Source organism: Panthera uncia, chromosome E1, assembly GCF_023721935.1.
Source record: "Panthera uncia isolate 11264 chromosome E1, Puncia_PCG_1.0, whole genome shotgun sequence".
Classification (NCBI taxonomy): Eukaryota; Metazoa; Chordata; class Mammalia; order Carnivora; family Felidae; genus Panthera; species Panthera uncia.
Window position 1 is genome coordinate 42,447,946 of NC_064814.1, and position 19,489 is coordinate 42,467,434.

At 37.2% G+C, this 19,489-nt stretch overlaps 1 protein-coding gene across 5 annotated transcripts in view; it reads right to left on the bottom strand.

Annotated features, from left to right (window-relative positions):
• Positions 1-19,489, bottom strand: part of SSH2 (slingshot protein phosphatase 2) — a 255,079-nt gene that overhangs the window by 186,585 nt on the left and 49,005 nt on the right. For 3 of the 5 annotated variants that reach the window (XM_049637944.1, XM_049637942.1, XM_049637941.1), the window contains exon 2: positions 9,622-9,702. The exons of the other annotated variants lie outside the window; for them this stretch is intronic. In XM_049637944.1, coding sequence (XP_049493901.1) covers positions 9,622-9,702 — 81 coding nt within the window. The remainder of the gene's footprint in view (positions 1-9,621; positions 9,703-19,489) is intronic. 5 annotated transcript variants of the gene reach the window in all.

A 19,489-nucleotide genomic window follows, 5' to 3' on the forward strand; every position in this document is an offset into this window, starting at 1 on the left:
ACCATATGGTTTCACTCTTAGGTGGATCCTGAGAAACTTAACAGAAACCCATGGGGGAGGGGAAGGAAAAAAAAAAAAAAAGAGGTTAGAGTGGGAGAGAGCCAAAGCATAAGAGACTGTTAAAAACTGAGAACAAACTGAGGGTTGATGGAGGGTGGGAGGGAGGGGAGGGTGGGTGATGGGTATTGAGGAGGGCACCTTTTGGGATGAGCACTGGGTGTTGTATGGAAACCAATTTGACAATAAATTTCATATATTAAAAAAATAAATAAATAAAAGTAGGTATCATTTGCACATGGTACACAATTAAAAAAAACAGCAACATGATGAACATTAAATAGGTCTCCATCTCACGTCCATTCCTTGAGCCAACAGGTTCTTCTCCCTAAACACAATTGCCGTTTTTAAAATTATTTTTAAAGTTATTTTTATTTATTTTGAGAGAGAGATAGAGAGCAAGCAGGGGAGGGGCAGAGAGAGAGGGAGACAGAATCCCAGGCAGGCTTGAAGGCGATGTTCTCAATGCGGGGCTCAAACTCATGAACGCGAGATCATGACCTGAGCTGAAGTTGAGTCAGATCCTTAATAGACTAAGCCACAGGCACCCCACTGTTTTAAATTTTTTTTTTAATTTTTTTTTAACGTTTATTTATTTTTGAAAGAGAGAGACAAAGCATGAACGGGGGAGGGGCAGGGAGAGAGGGAGACACAGAATCGGAAGCAGGCTCCAGGCTCTGAGCCGTCAGCCCAGAGCCCGATGTGGGGCTCGAATTCACGGACCGCGAGATCGTGACCTGAGCTGAAGTCAGACGCTCAACCGACTGAGCCACCCAGGCGCCCCTTAAATTTTTATATATATTACCAGATACAATCTATGCATATTTAAGGATCTAAATATATTCTTTTTCCTCTAATTGTTTTTCACACAAATGAAACACACACACTGCTTTGCATTTTGGTATTTCAACAACAGAAGACAACTCCATATTAGCTGATATGGAAACACCTTGATAGGCATCTAGGATATTTCAAATTTTTTGTCATTATAAATAGCAAATTTATATTCAAATTTGTCAAATTCATTTACATTGCAAGGAATATCCTTCAATATATGAAATTTCACATATATAGGAATATTTCTGGAGGATAAATTCCTAATGAAATTTCTAGAGTAAATGCTATTGGCATACAGAATTTTAATAAATATTTCCAAAATGTCCTCTTATTCTAATTTAGAGTCCACCAACAATATACAGCATTGCTGTTTCCCCTAAGTACCTGCCAACACAATGCAGTATCATACTTATGTGACCTTTGCTGATCTGATTGGTAAATAATTGGTATGAGGACTACTGAATGTTTTCTCATATGGTGAAGAGCCATTTATATATCTTTCTGTGAAACTCTGTTAATTTCTTTTGCACATGTTCTATTGTGTGTCTGATCTTAAAAAAATTATATAACACATTACATATTATAGAAATTAGCTCTTTTGTCATATGTGTTGAAAATCTTTTTCCAACGTGTTGTCTTGTGATTTTATTTATAGAATCTTCTAGTGTAGAATTTTTGGCTTTATGTATTTGAATTTATCAGTGTTTTCTTTTATGGTCCCTGGGTTTTGTGTCTAATATTAACCACAGTTTACTTAACTATTCCCTTTCTCCTATTATTAAATATAGTCACTAAAATTTTAGTACTACACTATTTAAATAATTTCTTCAGAGTAAGTTTTCAAGAATTAGATTTCAGGGTCATAGAGTTTCAACGTAATTATAACTTTTGACTGAACTGTCAGATTGCCAGGATTTACAATCTTTACCAGTATAATCATCAAGTTAAGATATAGACATGAATATCATGCACAGACCTTTTCCAAACATAAATTTATACTAAGCACTATTCAAATCTACAGTTAGGTTCATAATCCAGGGTTTAAAAACTTGTATTACACTTCTACAGAATCTAAACAGCTTAAGAACTACTGTTATTTCCTGGGAGGAAAAAGATTAAGTGGACAAATTCTTCTGGAGCAAAGGGGGAGTTCAGAGGACTCTGCTGGAAAATCCTAAGAAAGTAACTTGGCAAATTAAGCATTGCAGTAAAGTCAAAAGAAGACCGCAGCATTTAAATGCAAGGCTGTATTTCACTGTTCACTTCGTTCTTTCCCTTCCCAAGAGCAGTTTCCCTTCCTTCAACATTCTTTCCAAGTATCCTGAGGTTCTAGCCACCACGTAACACTCCTCAGTCAGCTTCTTCCATTAGATGTCTTCTGCTTGGCTCCTGGATCAGCACCTTCAAGTTCAAGTTCAAGTAAGGCCAGGAAATAAGATGTTGATCCGAAGTGGAACACCCAGTCCCAGCCCATGCATGCCAAGAGAGCACTTCCTCATGCAAATGTACCTGGTGCAATTATAGCAGAGATTTCCAGCTTCTCTGGAGCTATGTCTATCATTTGCTGAAATCCATATACAGCTTGCAATATTTTTTGCTATCCCTTCTCCTTGCTGCCTCCTAGGGCTCTCTTTAAAGAAGTATTTAGGAGGCAGATTTTTTTGGAAAGAAACATTATTATAATTTCTTATTTATAAATTTTATGATGCCCTTCTGGAAATTTGGTACGGTGTCATGACAGGAATGCTTGTCAGACCAGATAGGAGAGTCTGGCAGATTCCAAGCACATGTCTGACAGGCAGTATAGCTTAGTGAGCATAGCCTTGGAAATCAGACTTGAACTTTATCACTTCCTAAATGTGTGACACTAAGCAAATCCCTGAACAATTCTGAACTAAAATATCACCATGTTAGGGAGGCCCTTCTTGACCACCCTTTATCTAACTGGCTATTGTTTTGTTATTCTTTATTATTATTTTCCCATTTGTATTTTTCATTGCACTATCAAATTTTATAATTGAATATTTATTTGTTTTTTATTATGTGTCTTCCCCTGTAAGTTCCATTAGGGAAAGGGTTTGGTTTGTTCACCACCGGATACTCATTGCCTAGCATGGTACCTGCCACAGAGGAGACTCAAATAACTGTAGAATAAATGAGCTCAGTTTTATTATCCCTAAAACATTGTCCACATCAGAGATGCAATATGAGATAATACATGTAAAAACATTCCTACAGAGCCAGGAACATGGTTAGTGTTCAACAAATGTTAGCCATTATTTTAGTTATAGTTCTCAGCAAGTCCTGGCCTTTGTAACTCAAGCTTCCTAATTGTAAAGTGAAAGGAAAAATTACTAACCCTTCCCTGTTGCCAAAGTATACTGTGAGATTACAAAAAATAAACAGAAGGTATTAGGAGGGACTCAGAAGACAGGATCCATTAAGATTAAGAATTTGTTAAATTTACATTCTCCCATCACATTTGTCTTAATCACTGCCATCCACTGCTCTCTTCAGAGTTAGCAGTTCTTGCCTAATAGTCTGAAATTGCAAATTCACTAGAACTTTACCCCAACCACTGGGTAAAAAGATATCTGGGAGAGCAAAATAGGGTTGAGAAGGACTGTGCTTAAGTACAATAGTGGCAGCACTCTAGAGATTCACAGAAAGAATGGAGAATTAATCTGGCTATAAAATAACCTGGTGATATATCCAATTTCTGATGACACATACTATTCTACCTCTTGAAACATGAAACTTTATTATTATTAAGCTACCTCTTTTTCCCCTATACTTTTATCAATGGTGTGTCTTTACAATATCCCAAATTCAGTCTTCAGATGCCCCCAGATCTGTAATCTTATAATTCTTCCCTACGGAATTTCTAAGAACCATGATTCTTAACATTGGCTGTGTGAAGTAACCACCTACGTACCTTGTAAAGAATACAGATGTCCAAGACCCACTGAATGAGAAAGTCGTTAAGGTAAGATTTGAGTCTCTATTTTTTAGAAGATCCATAGATTACTCTGGTGCAAAAACAGAGCTGAGAACCACTATTCCATTTGTCCCAACCCCCTAGCACTAGAATAACAATATTCCATTCAAAGGCAAAGGTAATCCAGCATAAGATGAAAAGTTCAAATAAGTGTCAGGCAGACCTGGCTGTCACTACCAGCATGGTACATACCTCACACAAGCCTCTTTTTCTTTAGCTTTAAATGGGAAATACTAAAAGTCATTAACCTCAAAAATTTGGATTCAACACTAATGTGTATGAAAATCACTTAGCATGTCTGGTAAATAGTAATTGCTAAATAGATTGCTTACCTTCCAAAGGGTAACTCATTTCCAAGCTGTAATCTAAAAAAACTCTGTATAATTTTATTAATGAAAAATCCTACAAGTCATGCCATCTTCTGCTTTTCTTGCTTTCCTAAACCAAAATAAGGAACAAGTACACCCGAACAGGCCCTGCCTCAGATTATGGAAGCAGGATAACTCAGCTAGTTGGAGCTTTTATTTGGTTGATTTTATAAATCAGGTCAAGCTCTTGGTGTCTGCCTACAATTATCTCACTGCTACATTCTATATCCTTGTGCCAGATGTCGCCAAAGTATGTCTCTGGTCAAAAGAAGGGCCAGAAGTCAGACCAATATAAAACCAGTACAGGGGAAAGCCTGGTGTGCCTGAAGCATCATTTTGAGATTCCATTACCCAAGGCATTCCATATATGTATGCAACTTGCAAATCACTACGGTAGGCACTGTGGCAAATATAAAGAAGAATAAAAGAAAGCTTCTGGCCCTTCAATAATCATTTTACAAATTTAAATAATATATTTTAGAAATTGCCACAAGTTATTCGGACCACAAGCCAAATCAAGGGTGGTGAAGAAAAATAAAGATGGTCAAGATGTCCACTTTTTCCTCTTCCCTCACAGCACTGGATGGACTACAAACTTAAATTGTGCCCACGGACAACAGTGGCACTGTCCTGACTCTGTGGAAGACATGGTGACATCAGGGAATCCTACATCTGTCCTTGCTCTCTATTTAGCACAGAAAATGTGCCAGACCCTCTAAGTACCTTACATAAATCTTATTTAATTCTAACAACACTCTGAGACAGGTACTATTATTAATCCCATTTTACAGATGGGAGAAAGGAGGCTTAGAGAAGTGACATCATGAGCCAGGAAGTAGAGTTGCGACTCTGACCCAGGTTGTCTGAATCTTGAGCTGTAATAAAACTCACATCTCTTTGGCAACAAATTTTCTTATTTTTATCCTTTTTATATTTGTGTATGTTGTCTAGTGAAATGGTATCTCTGTAAATCAGCCTGCAAAAATGGAAAAAAATACAATACCGAGAGCTAAAAGAAAAAAGGTAAATACAAACCATCAGAAATGACTAGGTGCACATACTATCAGCCTACACCATCACCACCTTCCAGCCAATTACTTTGGTTATCATTGTATCTCTGAGTTTATCTACGACCTACTGTTTAGTGTGCCTGCTCACAATATCTAGAGTCTTACAAAAGTAGATTTAGTGACAATAGCAGTTCTCCCCCCTTTTCAAAAAAAATTTTTTTAACGTTATTTATTTATTTTGAGAGAGACAGAGACCGTGCAAGTGGGGTGGGGCAGAGAGAGAGGGAGAGAGAAACCCAAGCAGGCTCCACACTGTCAGCGCAGAGCCTGATGTGGGGCTTGAACTCATGAACCTTGAGATCATGACCTGAGCCAAAACTGAGTCAGGCGCTTAACCGACTGAGCCACCCAGGTGCCCCAATTTTCCCCCCTTAAATATAGTTTTACTTTCTAAGCTGACAAATAATTCATTGTTTTGATCATCCCATATACCACATTCTAAAACGTAAAACATACAAGAAAAACAAGATGCTTCAGAAGAATCCTAAAGATTAAAGTGCCTTCTGTTCTCAACCCATAGGCTGACTACTCAATAGCAGGCCTTGAATTAGGGCTTGCTTATCTTAATGCTAATAACTTTTTACAATTCTTAAATTTATCTTAAACATAGGTTAAACATTCTCTCTCTCTCCAAAGCCATTTCTCCCACAAAATGACTACACATGAAAACCTCCATAGAAGTTGCCATCTAGAAGGATACTGCTATATTCTGAGACACCTGGCCTGCCCTAGAAAAGAATGCAAATCTACAGTTTAAAAATGTAAAGTATGCTACACCAAATAATTCTTACATTTTAGATTTCCCTTTTTGTCTGCCTTTTCCACATTTGATTCAAGGGTAACATTTTCTTTTTTTCTCTCTTTAATAACAGAAGGCTAACACTCCTTCCTTTCACTGGGCTAATCAAACAAAATGCTGTTTTGATTGTAGGGAAGGGAAATGCATTCCCTACAAAGATATAATATCCAAGCATAGGAATGAAATAGACCATAAAAATAGTATGACCACCCATATGTGTCCCTCCTCCTGTTTGGTAGGGTGGGAGTGGGGGTCAGAAGACCAGGGGAAGGAGAGAAAGAAAGAAATTGTATCCTGAGGAAAAAAACTAACATAACAAGCATTTTCCTGACCTCCAGGCTGGGGAAGATATAACCCTGCAATGGTAATGAATCTGCTTGGTTCTAGCTGAACCCCAACAAACATGGTAATTGGAATTCCAGCTTACACAGAGCTTTTTCTCCTTTAAGGCAGGAAAGCAAGGTATGGGGATGAGGAATAGAGAGGACTCTCAGGAATCTCAGTGGCTACTGTGGCTAACAGTACCCCAACCTGCTTTAGTCACTACCTACATTCTTTCCTATCTGAAGCCAAAGTGAAACTCCTGCAGCTAAGGCCAGTATCTTCTCCTCTGCTACCTTTTCCAGTCATACTGTCAAGCCTGCTCTGGGGGCAGGCAGTCCCTCTTCCCATTATGGAGACCTCCAACAACCCTGGACACAGCAAAGGGAACAAGAAGCTGCTTCTACCCTTTATCTGCTTCCCTAGAGGCTGAATAAGACCAGAGAAGAGGGAGAAGCTTTTCTACACTCCTCCCTTCTCTTCTAAGAAAGCCCCAAGAGATCTAAGGCAGCCATCCCCTCTTTGCCTCCAGCCAAGTTTCTTTCCACTCATCCACATATTTCTTTTCTTCTCCCCATGTACTGCATATGAATGATTTTCTCCTCTCCTTTTCATGGCTTTCCATAAAAATCCATAAAACTAAGCTGTTGAAGCATAGTTATACATTCTCCTAGGGTAGATTTTTTTAAATTCAGTTTTATTAAGGTAAAATTGACAAATAAAACTGTAAGATTCTAAGGTGTACATCACGGTGCTTTGATGTACATATACATTGTGAAAAGATCCCCCTCCCCCCATCTTCAGATATTTATCTTCTCTGTGAGAACATTTAAGTTCTGCTTTTTTAGCCATGTCAAATTATCAAATGCAATGTTATCAACTATAGTCACTATGTTTTACATTAGATCTTCAGAACTTATTCATCTTATAGCTGAAAGTTTGCTCTTAGGGTAGATTCTATATTTTATGCCTAACTTCCATGGCCCTGGGCCCAGTGATTACTACGAGATAGTCAATCAGTGCTCGGAGATGAATGAATGCATGCATGCATGCATGCATGAATGAATATAGATAACCAAAGTTCATAATTCTGTTATCCCGAGATTGAAGAGAAAGTTCTTCAGTGATTGACTTTATGTGCTACTCTTCTTTACAATAGTTAACTTCTATTTCAAATAGTTATCAAGATCCCATGCAATTTCCTTTGAAGAAAATTCAAAGTGGAGATTTCAATCAGTTTGTTCTCCAAACAATTTTGTTTTCAAATTTAAGGCATCAAACTGGGAAGGAGATCTTCAACCTCCTTTGACATGAGGGTGGGAATGGGAGCTGAGGAAAGGGGGAAAACATATAGGAAATACTCCCTAAGCAACCAAATAGGAGGATAATTCAATACTTTTTAAGAGCCAGCCAAATACATGTAACCACTTTTGCCTTATAAAGAGGAAAAGATAACAAACCTGACTTAAATGAATGAAATCTGGCAATAAAATAAAGCGATCCAGAATAATCTGCAAATATACATACCCAATTAATTGTTTCTCAGAGAACCATTAAAACTAGAGTCATCTTTTCCCCACATGTGCACAACTTCATAAAAATTTTCTTCATATAGATTGTCATGCATTGGTCTCTTTAAGACAAAGTCAGCCAAAAAATAAGGCAGTCTAATCCAGAAGATGCCACTGCAGACTGAGCCAAGTAAATCTTGAGGAAACTATATAAACAGCCTTGGTACATATTCCATCAATGATGTTGCTGCCTGCTGATAATGAGAGCACTGATGACAGCACTGATGGGTGCTGAGATCTGACATCAGCGCTGCCCCTGCTTATCACACAACACTGGGCAAAGAAAACAACCTTTCTACCCTCAGTTTGTCATCTGCAAAATGTTGATAATAAATGAGTGTTCATGTGAATTCATCAATGTTTTCAAGCACTAGGGAATGAGCACAGCTCCAGCTATTAGTGAGTCACAATAACTAACTTAATGCCATTTCAGACTCATCATCAACGCTGAAGGAAGTGCAACTGGGTCGGTCAATATAATAGTTGGATGAAGTCCTGAAGTAGCGATCACCTTCTCTGTGAAGTGAAGGTGAAGTAAAGAAGACAGTTTAAGAGCAGGCTAGGCTGTACTATGGTGATATACTTAGGAGGCCCTACTTACTTCGAGAGTTTCAATTGGTAAAACTTTAACATTTATAGAGTGCCTACTATATACAATAAACATCCTAAAATAGACAGGATCCAGATTTTATCATCAAGGTTTGTAGAACCTAGCATTAGCCATGGCTAGCAAAGGCAGTTATCCTGTTACAAGACATATTTAAATTTTTTTAAAGTCAATTTAAGTCCTTCTCTAACTAACTTCAGCCTGATTCAGCCTGGGCAATTTGTGGTAATTAAGCAACTATTTTGGGGGTCCAGTGAGATAAATAAATTTATAACATCTCATGAAATGTATTTAGTTAGACAGCATGATCCAGTAATTAAAACATTATTTGGCTTAACATTCTCAACAGCCAGGATGTGTTAGGTCTACGTCTGTGGGGCATAAAGGTCCAGTGGAGCACCAATACCAAGCAGTTGCCACAGGGAAAAGGAAACTACTGACCATTAAAAAATGCAAGGGGGCGCGTGGGTGGCTTACTCAGCTGAGCGTCTGACTTCAGCTCATGTCATGATCTTATGGTTTGTGAGTTCAAGCCCTACATTGGGCTCAATGCTGTCAGCGTAGAGCCCACTTTGGATTTTCTGTCCCCCTCTCTCTGCCTCACCCCTGCTTGCACTCTCTCTCTCAAAAATAAAATAAACATTAAAAAAAATTTTTTTAATGTAAAAAGCCCACTAAAACAATCATCTTTACTGAGGGAGAACTCACTCACAGGTTACAACATTTTTCTACTTTGGTAAATACACCTTGAATGGAGATTATTATGCATACAAATATACTCATATTTATATTTATAAATATAATGCTTATATTTATATATATATACTCATTCCAAGTCCCTTATTTGCTTTCACAGACTATGTATTTTGCTGAGTGAGGCCAAACAGATGAAACAATAGGTACTGTATCTCAGTTGCATTTGAAAGCCAAGTTTACCCAAAAAGCTTTCACTTGGAATTACCAAAGGCTGTATAAAAACATATACCTACGTACATTGGAACCACTAAAGATATCTGATTCTTCACATTCACAGGAAAGTAACACTGCTGATTCACTGTCTTCCAAATGAGAACTCTGTAATACAAACAAGATCATTTCACAGATCCAGATGAATGGGGCCATAAGCCTGAGGGAAAAGCCAGCAGACATCACCGAGTCATGTTAGCTCATACGTGAGAAGCTGAAATTCTGATTAGTGATGGCTATTTTGGAGAGAATAAAGCCAACAAGTTGATTGGTTAGGTGACCAGAAAATTGATTGAGGCATGTTTGATTAGCTGAAGCATTTTCTATGGTTTCCAATTTGGGCAATGGGGTGTCCCTTTTCTGTAAAGATGGTACTACTAACTGTTTATAGTATGTCCTCTGGACTATTCCCAGAGGGTAGGCTTGTGTTCATTTATCCTCATATCCAAAGGTACATATTTAATATGACTGTTTAGAGTCAGGCTTCAGAATATAACATAGGACATGACTGGAGGTATCTAACTACTAGCCTCATCAGCCATCTTCTAACAAGTGTTTATAAGAACAGCCAAAAGATATGCCCTACCCAAGTCCACCTGATGGATGCCAGAAAACAATTTAAAACCTTTCTTCCACTGTCCAATCTCTTTTTCAAAATCTGTCTAGAAGACAGATAAGGAAAATGAGACAAAAGAGTGAAATAATTAGCTGGTAACACAAGACTATTCTTCCCTTATGACTACAACACCACAAAAAAGAGAAGAAGAAAAAAAGCTCCAACTCTCACCCATTAAGTTCCACCCAAATGTTTGCTGTTTGAGTAAAAGCTACTGGAAACTGAGCTATCCCTACATAAAGATGTAAATGCTTATGTCATCAAAACTTCTCACTATTGTATTATCAAGCAATTCCACTTCTGGGTATAAATCCAAAAGAGCTGAAATCAGGATCTGGAAGAGGTGTCTGCACTACCATGTTCATGGCAGCACTATACACAATAGCCAAGATGATGGAATCAATCCAAATGTCCAACAACAGACAAATGGCTAAAGAAAAAGTGATATATACATACAATGGAACATTATTCAGCCTGAAAAAAAGGAAATCCTAAGTGAAATAAGCCAGTAACAGAAAGACAAATATTACACGATTCCACTTATATGAGGTATCCAAAATAATCAAATTCACAGTAGCACAAAGCAGAATGGTGGTTTCCAGGGCCTAAGGGGGAAGGAGTAAATTGAGAGTTCTTCTTTAAAGAGTACAAAGTTTCGGTTTAGTGAGCTAAAAAAGTTATAGAGGTCTGCTATATGACATAATGCCTACTGTTAACAATATTCCATTGTGTATTTAAATTTTTGGTAGGAGGGCATACCTCATGCTTAAATGTTCTTACCACAAAACAAATAAACAACAAAAAAAAATGCAAAGAGGCATGAGGAAACTTTGGGAGGTGACAGATAGGTTTAGAGATGGTTATAGTGATGGGTTTCACAGGTGTATGCATGTGTCCAAACTCATCAAATTGTACACATTAACAATGTCTGTGTTTTGTATATCAGTTATATCTCAATAAAGCTCTCAAATGACAAAAAAAAACAAAACAAAACAAAAAAAAAAAACCCACCTTGCTACCAGTGGCTGAAACTTAATCTTAATCTACTCTGTGGCTATCCTAGTTGACTCTTACTTTGACTTTTCAAAGCTGAAACTACATTTAAACCCACTTAATACCTGTAGAGATTGAGTTTTGAAGTGCAAATAAACAACTGAAAAAAAAAAAAAAAAGGAAAGCTCAGAGCTATTATTTCTGGTAAGTGCCTTCTCCTGGTTTATCTTCTTTTTTCCTACCCTGATCTTTTGCCTACTTTAGTTTTCCCTCTTACAACCAAGTCTCATCTTCCATTTTCCCTCCCTCTTCCTCTTTTAGAAAATAAACAGAAACAACCAAACATTTAAAATCACTTTTTAAATCCTACAAATGCAAAATCTCTTTATTCCTCACTCCCTTGAATTTTGGAGGGGGGAATAATAAGAACATTTACTTTCCACTTGTCTTTAAAAAAAAAAAAATCAGACTACAAAATACTTGAAGACTTATAAAAGTCATATTAGAAAAGCTAAAGGCATAATTAAAAAAACTAAAATATTTGAAGAAATTAATAAGGTAGAGATCAAAACTGCTTTCAATTCTCCCAAATTCTCGGATCACAACAGATGACAACATAAGTAATATTAAGCATATCAATAGTGGCTTGTCACTGCCACAGTGTACAATTAATCCAAATTACACTAGTTAAGATTTTCAAAGTTTTCATTCTTAAAAATATTTCAGCATGTTTACATGATTTCTTTTAAAATATCTTCCAAGAAGGTGGTTCTGTGATGACTCACACTCCTAAAGTTATTTTAAGACTTTACTGCATACGTATTAATTGTAATTTAATTCATTAAGTTACAAGGTATCAATTTAAGTGTGTTGGCAGCATTAAAAATAATTGGTTCACGGAACAAATATTTACTAGCAAACAACATATTTAGTTCCAAATTAAAATCTAATCCTAAAGGAAGACAAAGGATATTTCAAGTTCTTTCCTCTGCTTTCTGGGGTACTTGGTAATTCCAGTTCCTGAGTTGTTCCTGGGTTCTGCAGAGTGAACTGTCTTGCTTATAACTATAAAGGACTTATTCCAAGAATGAATGAATATTTAGGAATTCTATTAATATAATTTAGCATATTAGGTCAAATGAGGAAAACTATAAGATTATCTAAATAGATGCTAAAAAGTACTTGATAAAATTAACATTACTAAACTGGGAATAAAAGATGCTACCTTGATCCACTCCCAGGTGGACTTTTATATATACATAGTACTTCTCAAGTTGGCAGGCTCTTCCCCAACCTGGCCTTGCCTGAATTTCATATTGAACAAAATCCTCCAGTGTTTTTCTAGCATGAAGATAGTGATCATGCCCAGTTTGTAGTGCAGATGTCAATTCTCTTTTCTTTTCCTTCTTTCTCCTCCTTCCCTTCTTAAATGTCCCTTTGGCCAATTTTGAAGTGGATAATGTCAAATTCATATTTTTGCATTAGAAGTGCCAAGTCCAAATCTTAACTAAACTAAATTGAGTTCATACCCTGGTTCTGACACCTACTAGCCATGGGATGGTGAACACATTACTTAATCACTCTGAGCTCAATTTCCTCATCCATAAATATAGGCACGAAAATAGCATTTATCTAATAGGGGCATTGGAAATATTGCCTGAGAGATAATACAGGAAAAGCACGCAGCATGACTTACTGATGTCACTACTGTTGCTCCTGCTGTTGCTGCTGCTGTTAATGATGATAATAATAATATAGTAATAATCTCCCTATTAGATGTAAAAGGCTTATAAATTTGCATTAAATTCCCTTTCAAAGAAACTTCTACTATATAGGGGAATTTTGCTTCTATAAAATTATAGGTGTTGGGGTGCCTGGGTGGCTCAGTAGGTTGAATGACCAACTCTTGGTTTCGATTCAAGTCATGATTTCGTGGTTCGTGGGTTTGAGCCCTGCGTTGGGCTCTGCGCTAACAGCGCGGAACCTGCTTGGTATCCTCGTGCCCCTCTTTTTTTCCTGCCCCTCCCCACTCACTCTCTCTCTCAAAATAAATAAATAAACTTTAAAAATATATAGGAGTTTCACTTCTAAATACAGACAATTTTGTATACCCTATATAACCCTGAAGTTTTGAGTTCACAATGAGTCATTCGTTACCATTTATTGTACCCCTACTATGTACTAAGCAATTTTCTGGGTGCTATATTAGCTACAGGAAAATTCTAAACAAAAAGGGAAAGATAACTGAACAGGCTCCAGAATTAGTTTTTTGTTTTTTATGAAGATGAAAAACTACAAAAAGAAGTATATGGCTCTATGGAAATATGCTTTGGCTAAGCATTGGAGAAAAACAAGGGCCAAGATTGTTGGTAAGGAAAACACATCCGTATATAACAAGAAGTTTCAATCCAGAATAGCTTCTAAGCAACAATTATAGTAATAAAATGTTGCAATCTTTATATGGAATGTATGATGCAAGGACTCATGTACTAAGAAGGATGTTTTGAAGAATGTTAAAATCTAACTTGTCCAGTTACCTAACAATTTGTAAGCAGAAGTCTTTTTTTTTTTTTTTTTTTAATTTTTTTTTCAACGTTTTTTATTTATTTTTGGGACAGAGAGAGACAGAGCATGAACGGGCGAGGGGCAGAGAGAGAGGGAGACACAGAATCATCGGAAACAGGCTCCAGGCTCCGAGCCATCCGCCCAGAGCCTGACGCGGGGCTCGAACTCACGGACCGCGAGATCGTGACCTGGCTGAAGTCGGACGCTCAACCGACTGCGCCACCCAGGCGCCCCAGAAGTCTTAAGAAATAATCCCACAAGAGTCAAAACCTGTTTCTACTGTTAAGTGTCTTTTATTCTATTCTTGTTGTATACAGGTTATGTGATTTTTAAGAAGCAGAAAATATTGGCTATTATATTTCTTTTGTCTTTTCTATTTTCATTTATATTTTCTCCCCCAACTTTTTTCGGAGGTTCTAAGTGAACACACTGCACTTATTCTTAAAGAAACTAGAGATTTTAAAACTATACTATTAGATACCAAACCATAACATACATGTGTACCTTAAAGCCTAATGACCACTTTGAAACTAAGCTTTTAACTCTTTAAAGGCCAAAACAAGAAGGTCTTATTTATCCTGACACTTAGACATAGCTGGATTGACAAAGCGATTTCACAGTCTAAACATGACCCAAGTGAGAAAACCCTCTCTGCAGTCCCTAACCCCAAGTTACAGATTTAAAAACCTTATGACTTCCTCTCTCCCTTCCTCCTTCCATTTCCTTCTCCCTTCCTTTCTTCCTTCCTCTCTCTCTTTCTCACTCTCTTTCTTTCAGTATATTTCCATTACTTATTTTATAACTAGAAGTTTGTGCCTTTTGACTGCCTTTATCCATTTTGCCCAGTCTTTCCCCAACCTCTGGCAGTCACCAATCCGTTCTCTGTGTCTCTGGTTCTCTGTGTCTATGAGCTCAAAATTATTGTAAATTATGGTAAAAACCATTACTTCAATATGTAATATATGCATGTGGCCAATAAAATTCAGAAGCTGTCAAGGAGTATGTAAGTTTTCCTCCCATCCCTGTCCTCCCACTTCCTAATTCTCTACAATCCCATTCTCATAAGTAATCACTACGTGAGTTTCTTGGGATTTTTTCAGAGATATTGTGTGTGTGTGTGTGTGTGTGTGTGTGTGTGTGTGTGTGTATACTTTCTCTAAAAATACACAATGAAAGCACACTACACCTATTTTTCTGTCATTGCCTTTTAAACTTGTCTTTGGTTTCACTATTTTTAAAACTTCAAATTGTGGTAAAATAATATAACATAAAATTTACCATCTTGACCATTTTCAAGTAAAGAGTTCATTAGTATTAGGTATATTCACATTGTTGTTCAACCAATCTCTAGAACTTTTTCATCCTGCAAAATGAAAATTCTATATCCATTAAAAAACTAATTTCCCCTTCCCATAGCCCCTGGCAACCACTATTCTGTTTTTTATTTTTATGAGTTTGATTTCTCTGAATACCACAGATAAGTGATATTATACAGTATTTCTCTTTTTGTGACTGGCTTATTTCACTTAGCATGTGTCAGAATTCCTTTCCTTTTAAGGCTGAATAATATTCCATTGTATATATATCACATTTTTAAATCTATTTATTGGTCAGTGGATATTTATTTCAGTATTTTTGATCACTGCTATTTCATTGTATAGATGTTCCAAAATTCATTTAATCAGTCTCCTATTAATGGACTCAGATTACTTGTAACTGTATTCATTTTTCTAATTTGCTGTAACAAGATACCACAAACTTAAGTTTAAACAACACAAAATTTATTATCTTTACAGCTCTAGAGGTCAGTAGTCCTAAAATCAAAGTGGTGGCAGACCCATGTTCCTTCTGGAGGCTCTAGGGGAGTATTACAGGCTGAATTTGCTCTCTCCACCCTGCCCCCATTTATATGTTGAACTCCTAATCCCTAGGACCTCATAATGTGACTCTATCTGGAGATATGGTCTTTAGAGAGGTAATTAAATTAAAATAAGGTTTATTAGGGTGGGTCCTAATACAATATGACTGGCGGCCTTGTAAGAGGAGGAGATCAGGACACAGACACTGAGAGGAAAGACAATGTGAAGACAGAGACAGGACAGACATCTACCAGCCAAGGAGAGAGATATTAGGGGGAAAAAAAAATCAACCCTACCAACACCTTGAATTCTGACTTCTAGCTTCCAGAACTGTGAGAAAATTAATGTTGTTTAAGCCACTAGTCTATGGTACTTGTTTTGGCAGCCCTAACAAACTAATACAGGCAGAATCCGTTTCCCTGCCTTTTCCAGTAACTAGAGGCCACCTACACTCCTTGGCTTGTGGCTCCCTTCCTGCATCTTTAAAGTCAGCAAAGGTAGGGTGAGTTTTTCTTATATTTTATCAATACAACCTCTTCTCTGTCTCCATCTTTCACTTTCAAAGGCCCTTATAATTATATTTCCCCTTATTCCAATAATCCAGGATACTCTGCCTATTTTAAAGTCATCTAATTAGCAATCAATTCCATCTGCAACCTTAATCCACCCCCTGCCCCAACCATGGAACATGATATATTTGCAGGTTCACAGGGGATTAAGATGAGGAGACTCTTTGGGTGGGAGGAGGACATGTTCTCCCTACCACAGAATCTTCTTTTCTGCAAGTTTTACTGGGGAAAATAATTGTTTTATAGAACCCAGTATTCATACCTAGTATAGCAGGAAGCACAAAATTAAGTAAATAAATAACACTACAGCCATATACTCTGTACATAAAGAGGATCCTAAACACCTAACAGCAGCAGTAGAATGTTTGAAATTGCTTTTTCTGGATGATGATTTGGATTTGATTCAACCACAGTATTTCACATAGGCCTCTTTGTAATCAATGGTACAGATCTGTAAGACAACTGGCTAGTATTAAGGATGGTGCAGCCATTGTGGAAAACAGTATGGAGGTTCCTCAAAAAGTTAAAAATAGAACTAACCTATGATCCAGCAATTATACTACTAAGCATTTACCTAAAGGATACAAAAATACAGACTTGAAGGGGTACACGCACCCTGATGTTTATAGCAGCATTATCAATAATAGCCAAACTATGGAAAGAGCACAAATGTCCATCGATGAATGAATGGATAAAGAAGATGTGGTATATATACACAATGGAGTTATTACTCGGCAATCAAAAAGAATGGAATCTTGCCATTTGCAACTACGTGGATGGAACTGGAAGGTATTATGCTAAGTGAAATTAGTTAGAGAAAGACAAATATCATATGACTTCATTCATATGAGGACTTTAAGAGACAAAACAGATGAACATAAGGGAAGGGACACAAAAATAATATAAAAACAGGGAGGGGGACAAAACAGAAGAGACTCATAAATATGGAGAACAAACTGAGGGTTACTGGAGGGGTTGTGGGAGGGGGGATGGGCTAAATAGGTAAGGGGCACTAAGGAACCTACTCCTGAAATCATTGTTGCACTATAGGCTAACTAATTTAGATGTAAATTTAAAAAAAATGAAAAATAAAATTAAAAAAAAATAAATAAAAGCCTTTCTAGACTTGGGAAAAAAAAAGATGTGGTATATATACACGATGGAATATTACTCAGCCATCAAAAAGAATGAAATCTTGCCATTTGTAACCATGTAGATGAAACTAGAATGTATTATATTAAGCAAAATAAGTCAGTCACAGAAAGACAAATACCATATGATTTCACTCATATGTGAAATTTAAGAAACAAAACAGATGAATATATGGGAAGGGGGAAAAAAGAGAGAGGGAAACAAACCATAAGAAACTCTTAACCATAGAGAACAAACTGAGGGTTGATGGAAGGATTGGGTGGGGGATGGGCTAGATGGGTGATGGGTATTAAGGAGGGCACTTGTTATGATGAGCACTGGGTGTTACATGTGATGAATCACTAAATTCTGCTCCTGAAACCAATGTTACATTATATGTTAACTAATTGAATTTAAATAAAAATTAAAAAAAAAAAAGAAAGAAAAAAAGGATATAATCTATGTCCACTGAAGGACAGCAATAATTAGACTGAGTCACCTAGAGTTTAAATCAGGATTAACTAACTGATGGTTCCTTCTTCTAGGCATTCACAGTTCCTTGTACATATATTTTCTAATCCTTATCTCATTCTACTATAATTATCTCTCTATATATTGTTTCCCTCCCTCTAGACTATAAGTTTTCAACTTATATCTTTAGGGCCTGGCATACACTCAGCATTCAATAAATGTTCAGTGAATGAGTGACTTAGCATTAGTTGATGCAATTCTTCCTTGTTGTCAACAACAATAGTACAAATTGAAGATGAGTTATGATCTTTGTGTATAGCTATGGTTAAGACACCAAGAATCTTCTCCAAACACAAGATGTTTGTCCTTTAATTAGTCATAGTAGCAACAGCTCCTACTGAAGAGCCAACTGTTACATGAGACACTGCCTTCCTTGGGCTCCAAGTCAACATGGAGGCTTTAAGCCAAAAGAGCATCTTTATTTCTCAGAGATACTTAGAAGGTTGGCTTGTCAGTGGCTGAGGCAGTCCAGGTATGCAGCACTCCCTAACTTTCATGTGCAATTTGGCCCATTTCACCTGCAGAGGTATTGCTGCTTTTCACTCTTTGCAGGTAACATGTAGCTATTTTATGGTAAGCTTCACAGACATGTTTCCCCACCCACTGCTCCCTTCAGAAGTTACAGAATCTCTCAATGTAAATCTTACCCATCCTTCAAAGACCACTCAAATCTCAGAATTTCAGGGAGTTTCAAAATGATGACTTCAGCCTCAGTCATCTCCCTCTCCTCTGAGCCTTCATAACCTTGGCAGGGTTGGCAAACTATAGCCTATTTTCATATGGCCAGCAAACTAAGAATGTTTTTCACATTTTTAAAGGGTTGTGGTGTTTTGTTTTTTTTTTTTTTTTGAAGAAGAAAAAGCAAGGAAGAAGATGCAAGAGACCATTTGTGGCCAGCAAAACCTAAAATATTTACTATCAGGCTTTTAACATGAAAAGGTTGCCAACCCCTACCCTAGAGCATACAATTTTGCCTAATGAGAAAGTGCCTAGAACTGTCATCTTTACAGATCACAGTCTTAGCTCCCCTTAGTAGACTCTCCCTGTTGTCTACCAACAGTCATCTCTCAACTCTGTCATCTATTAGTCCTACCATCTGTCATTTTAGCCTTCCTGCAGGCTAGCACACAGTATCCTAATCCTGGTCAACAAGACCTAAGGCAAGTCTGCTTGAGGGAAAGATTTTCCACCCTGATAAAGGAGAACTGAGAAAAACAACAATAAAAACCCTGCCCTTTTTCTGCCTTTGGATGCAGTGGTGCAAAGATATGAGGTCTACAGCTGTGACAAGTCATTTTGTGACCTGGAAAGGGGAGGCTCAAGAACAGAAGGCAACATGCTAAGGATGACAGAGCACAAAAGATGAAAAGAATCCAGAACCTTGATAACTGCATTGAGCCACTGCCTTACCTCTGACCTTTTTATGTTTAAAAGGTCACAGTTTATCCCATTTTTAATATAGTAGTTTGGTACTTTTTTTTTGTTTGTTTAAGTTTATTTATTTGAGAGACAGAGAGAACAAGCAGGGGAGGGGCAGAGACAGACAGAATCCAAATAAGGTTCCACACTGTCAGCATGGCGCCCCATGCAGGCCTCAAACTCACAAACCATGAGAATATGACCTGAGCCAA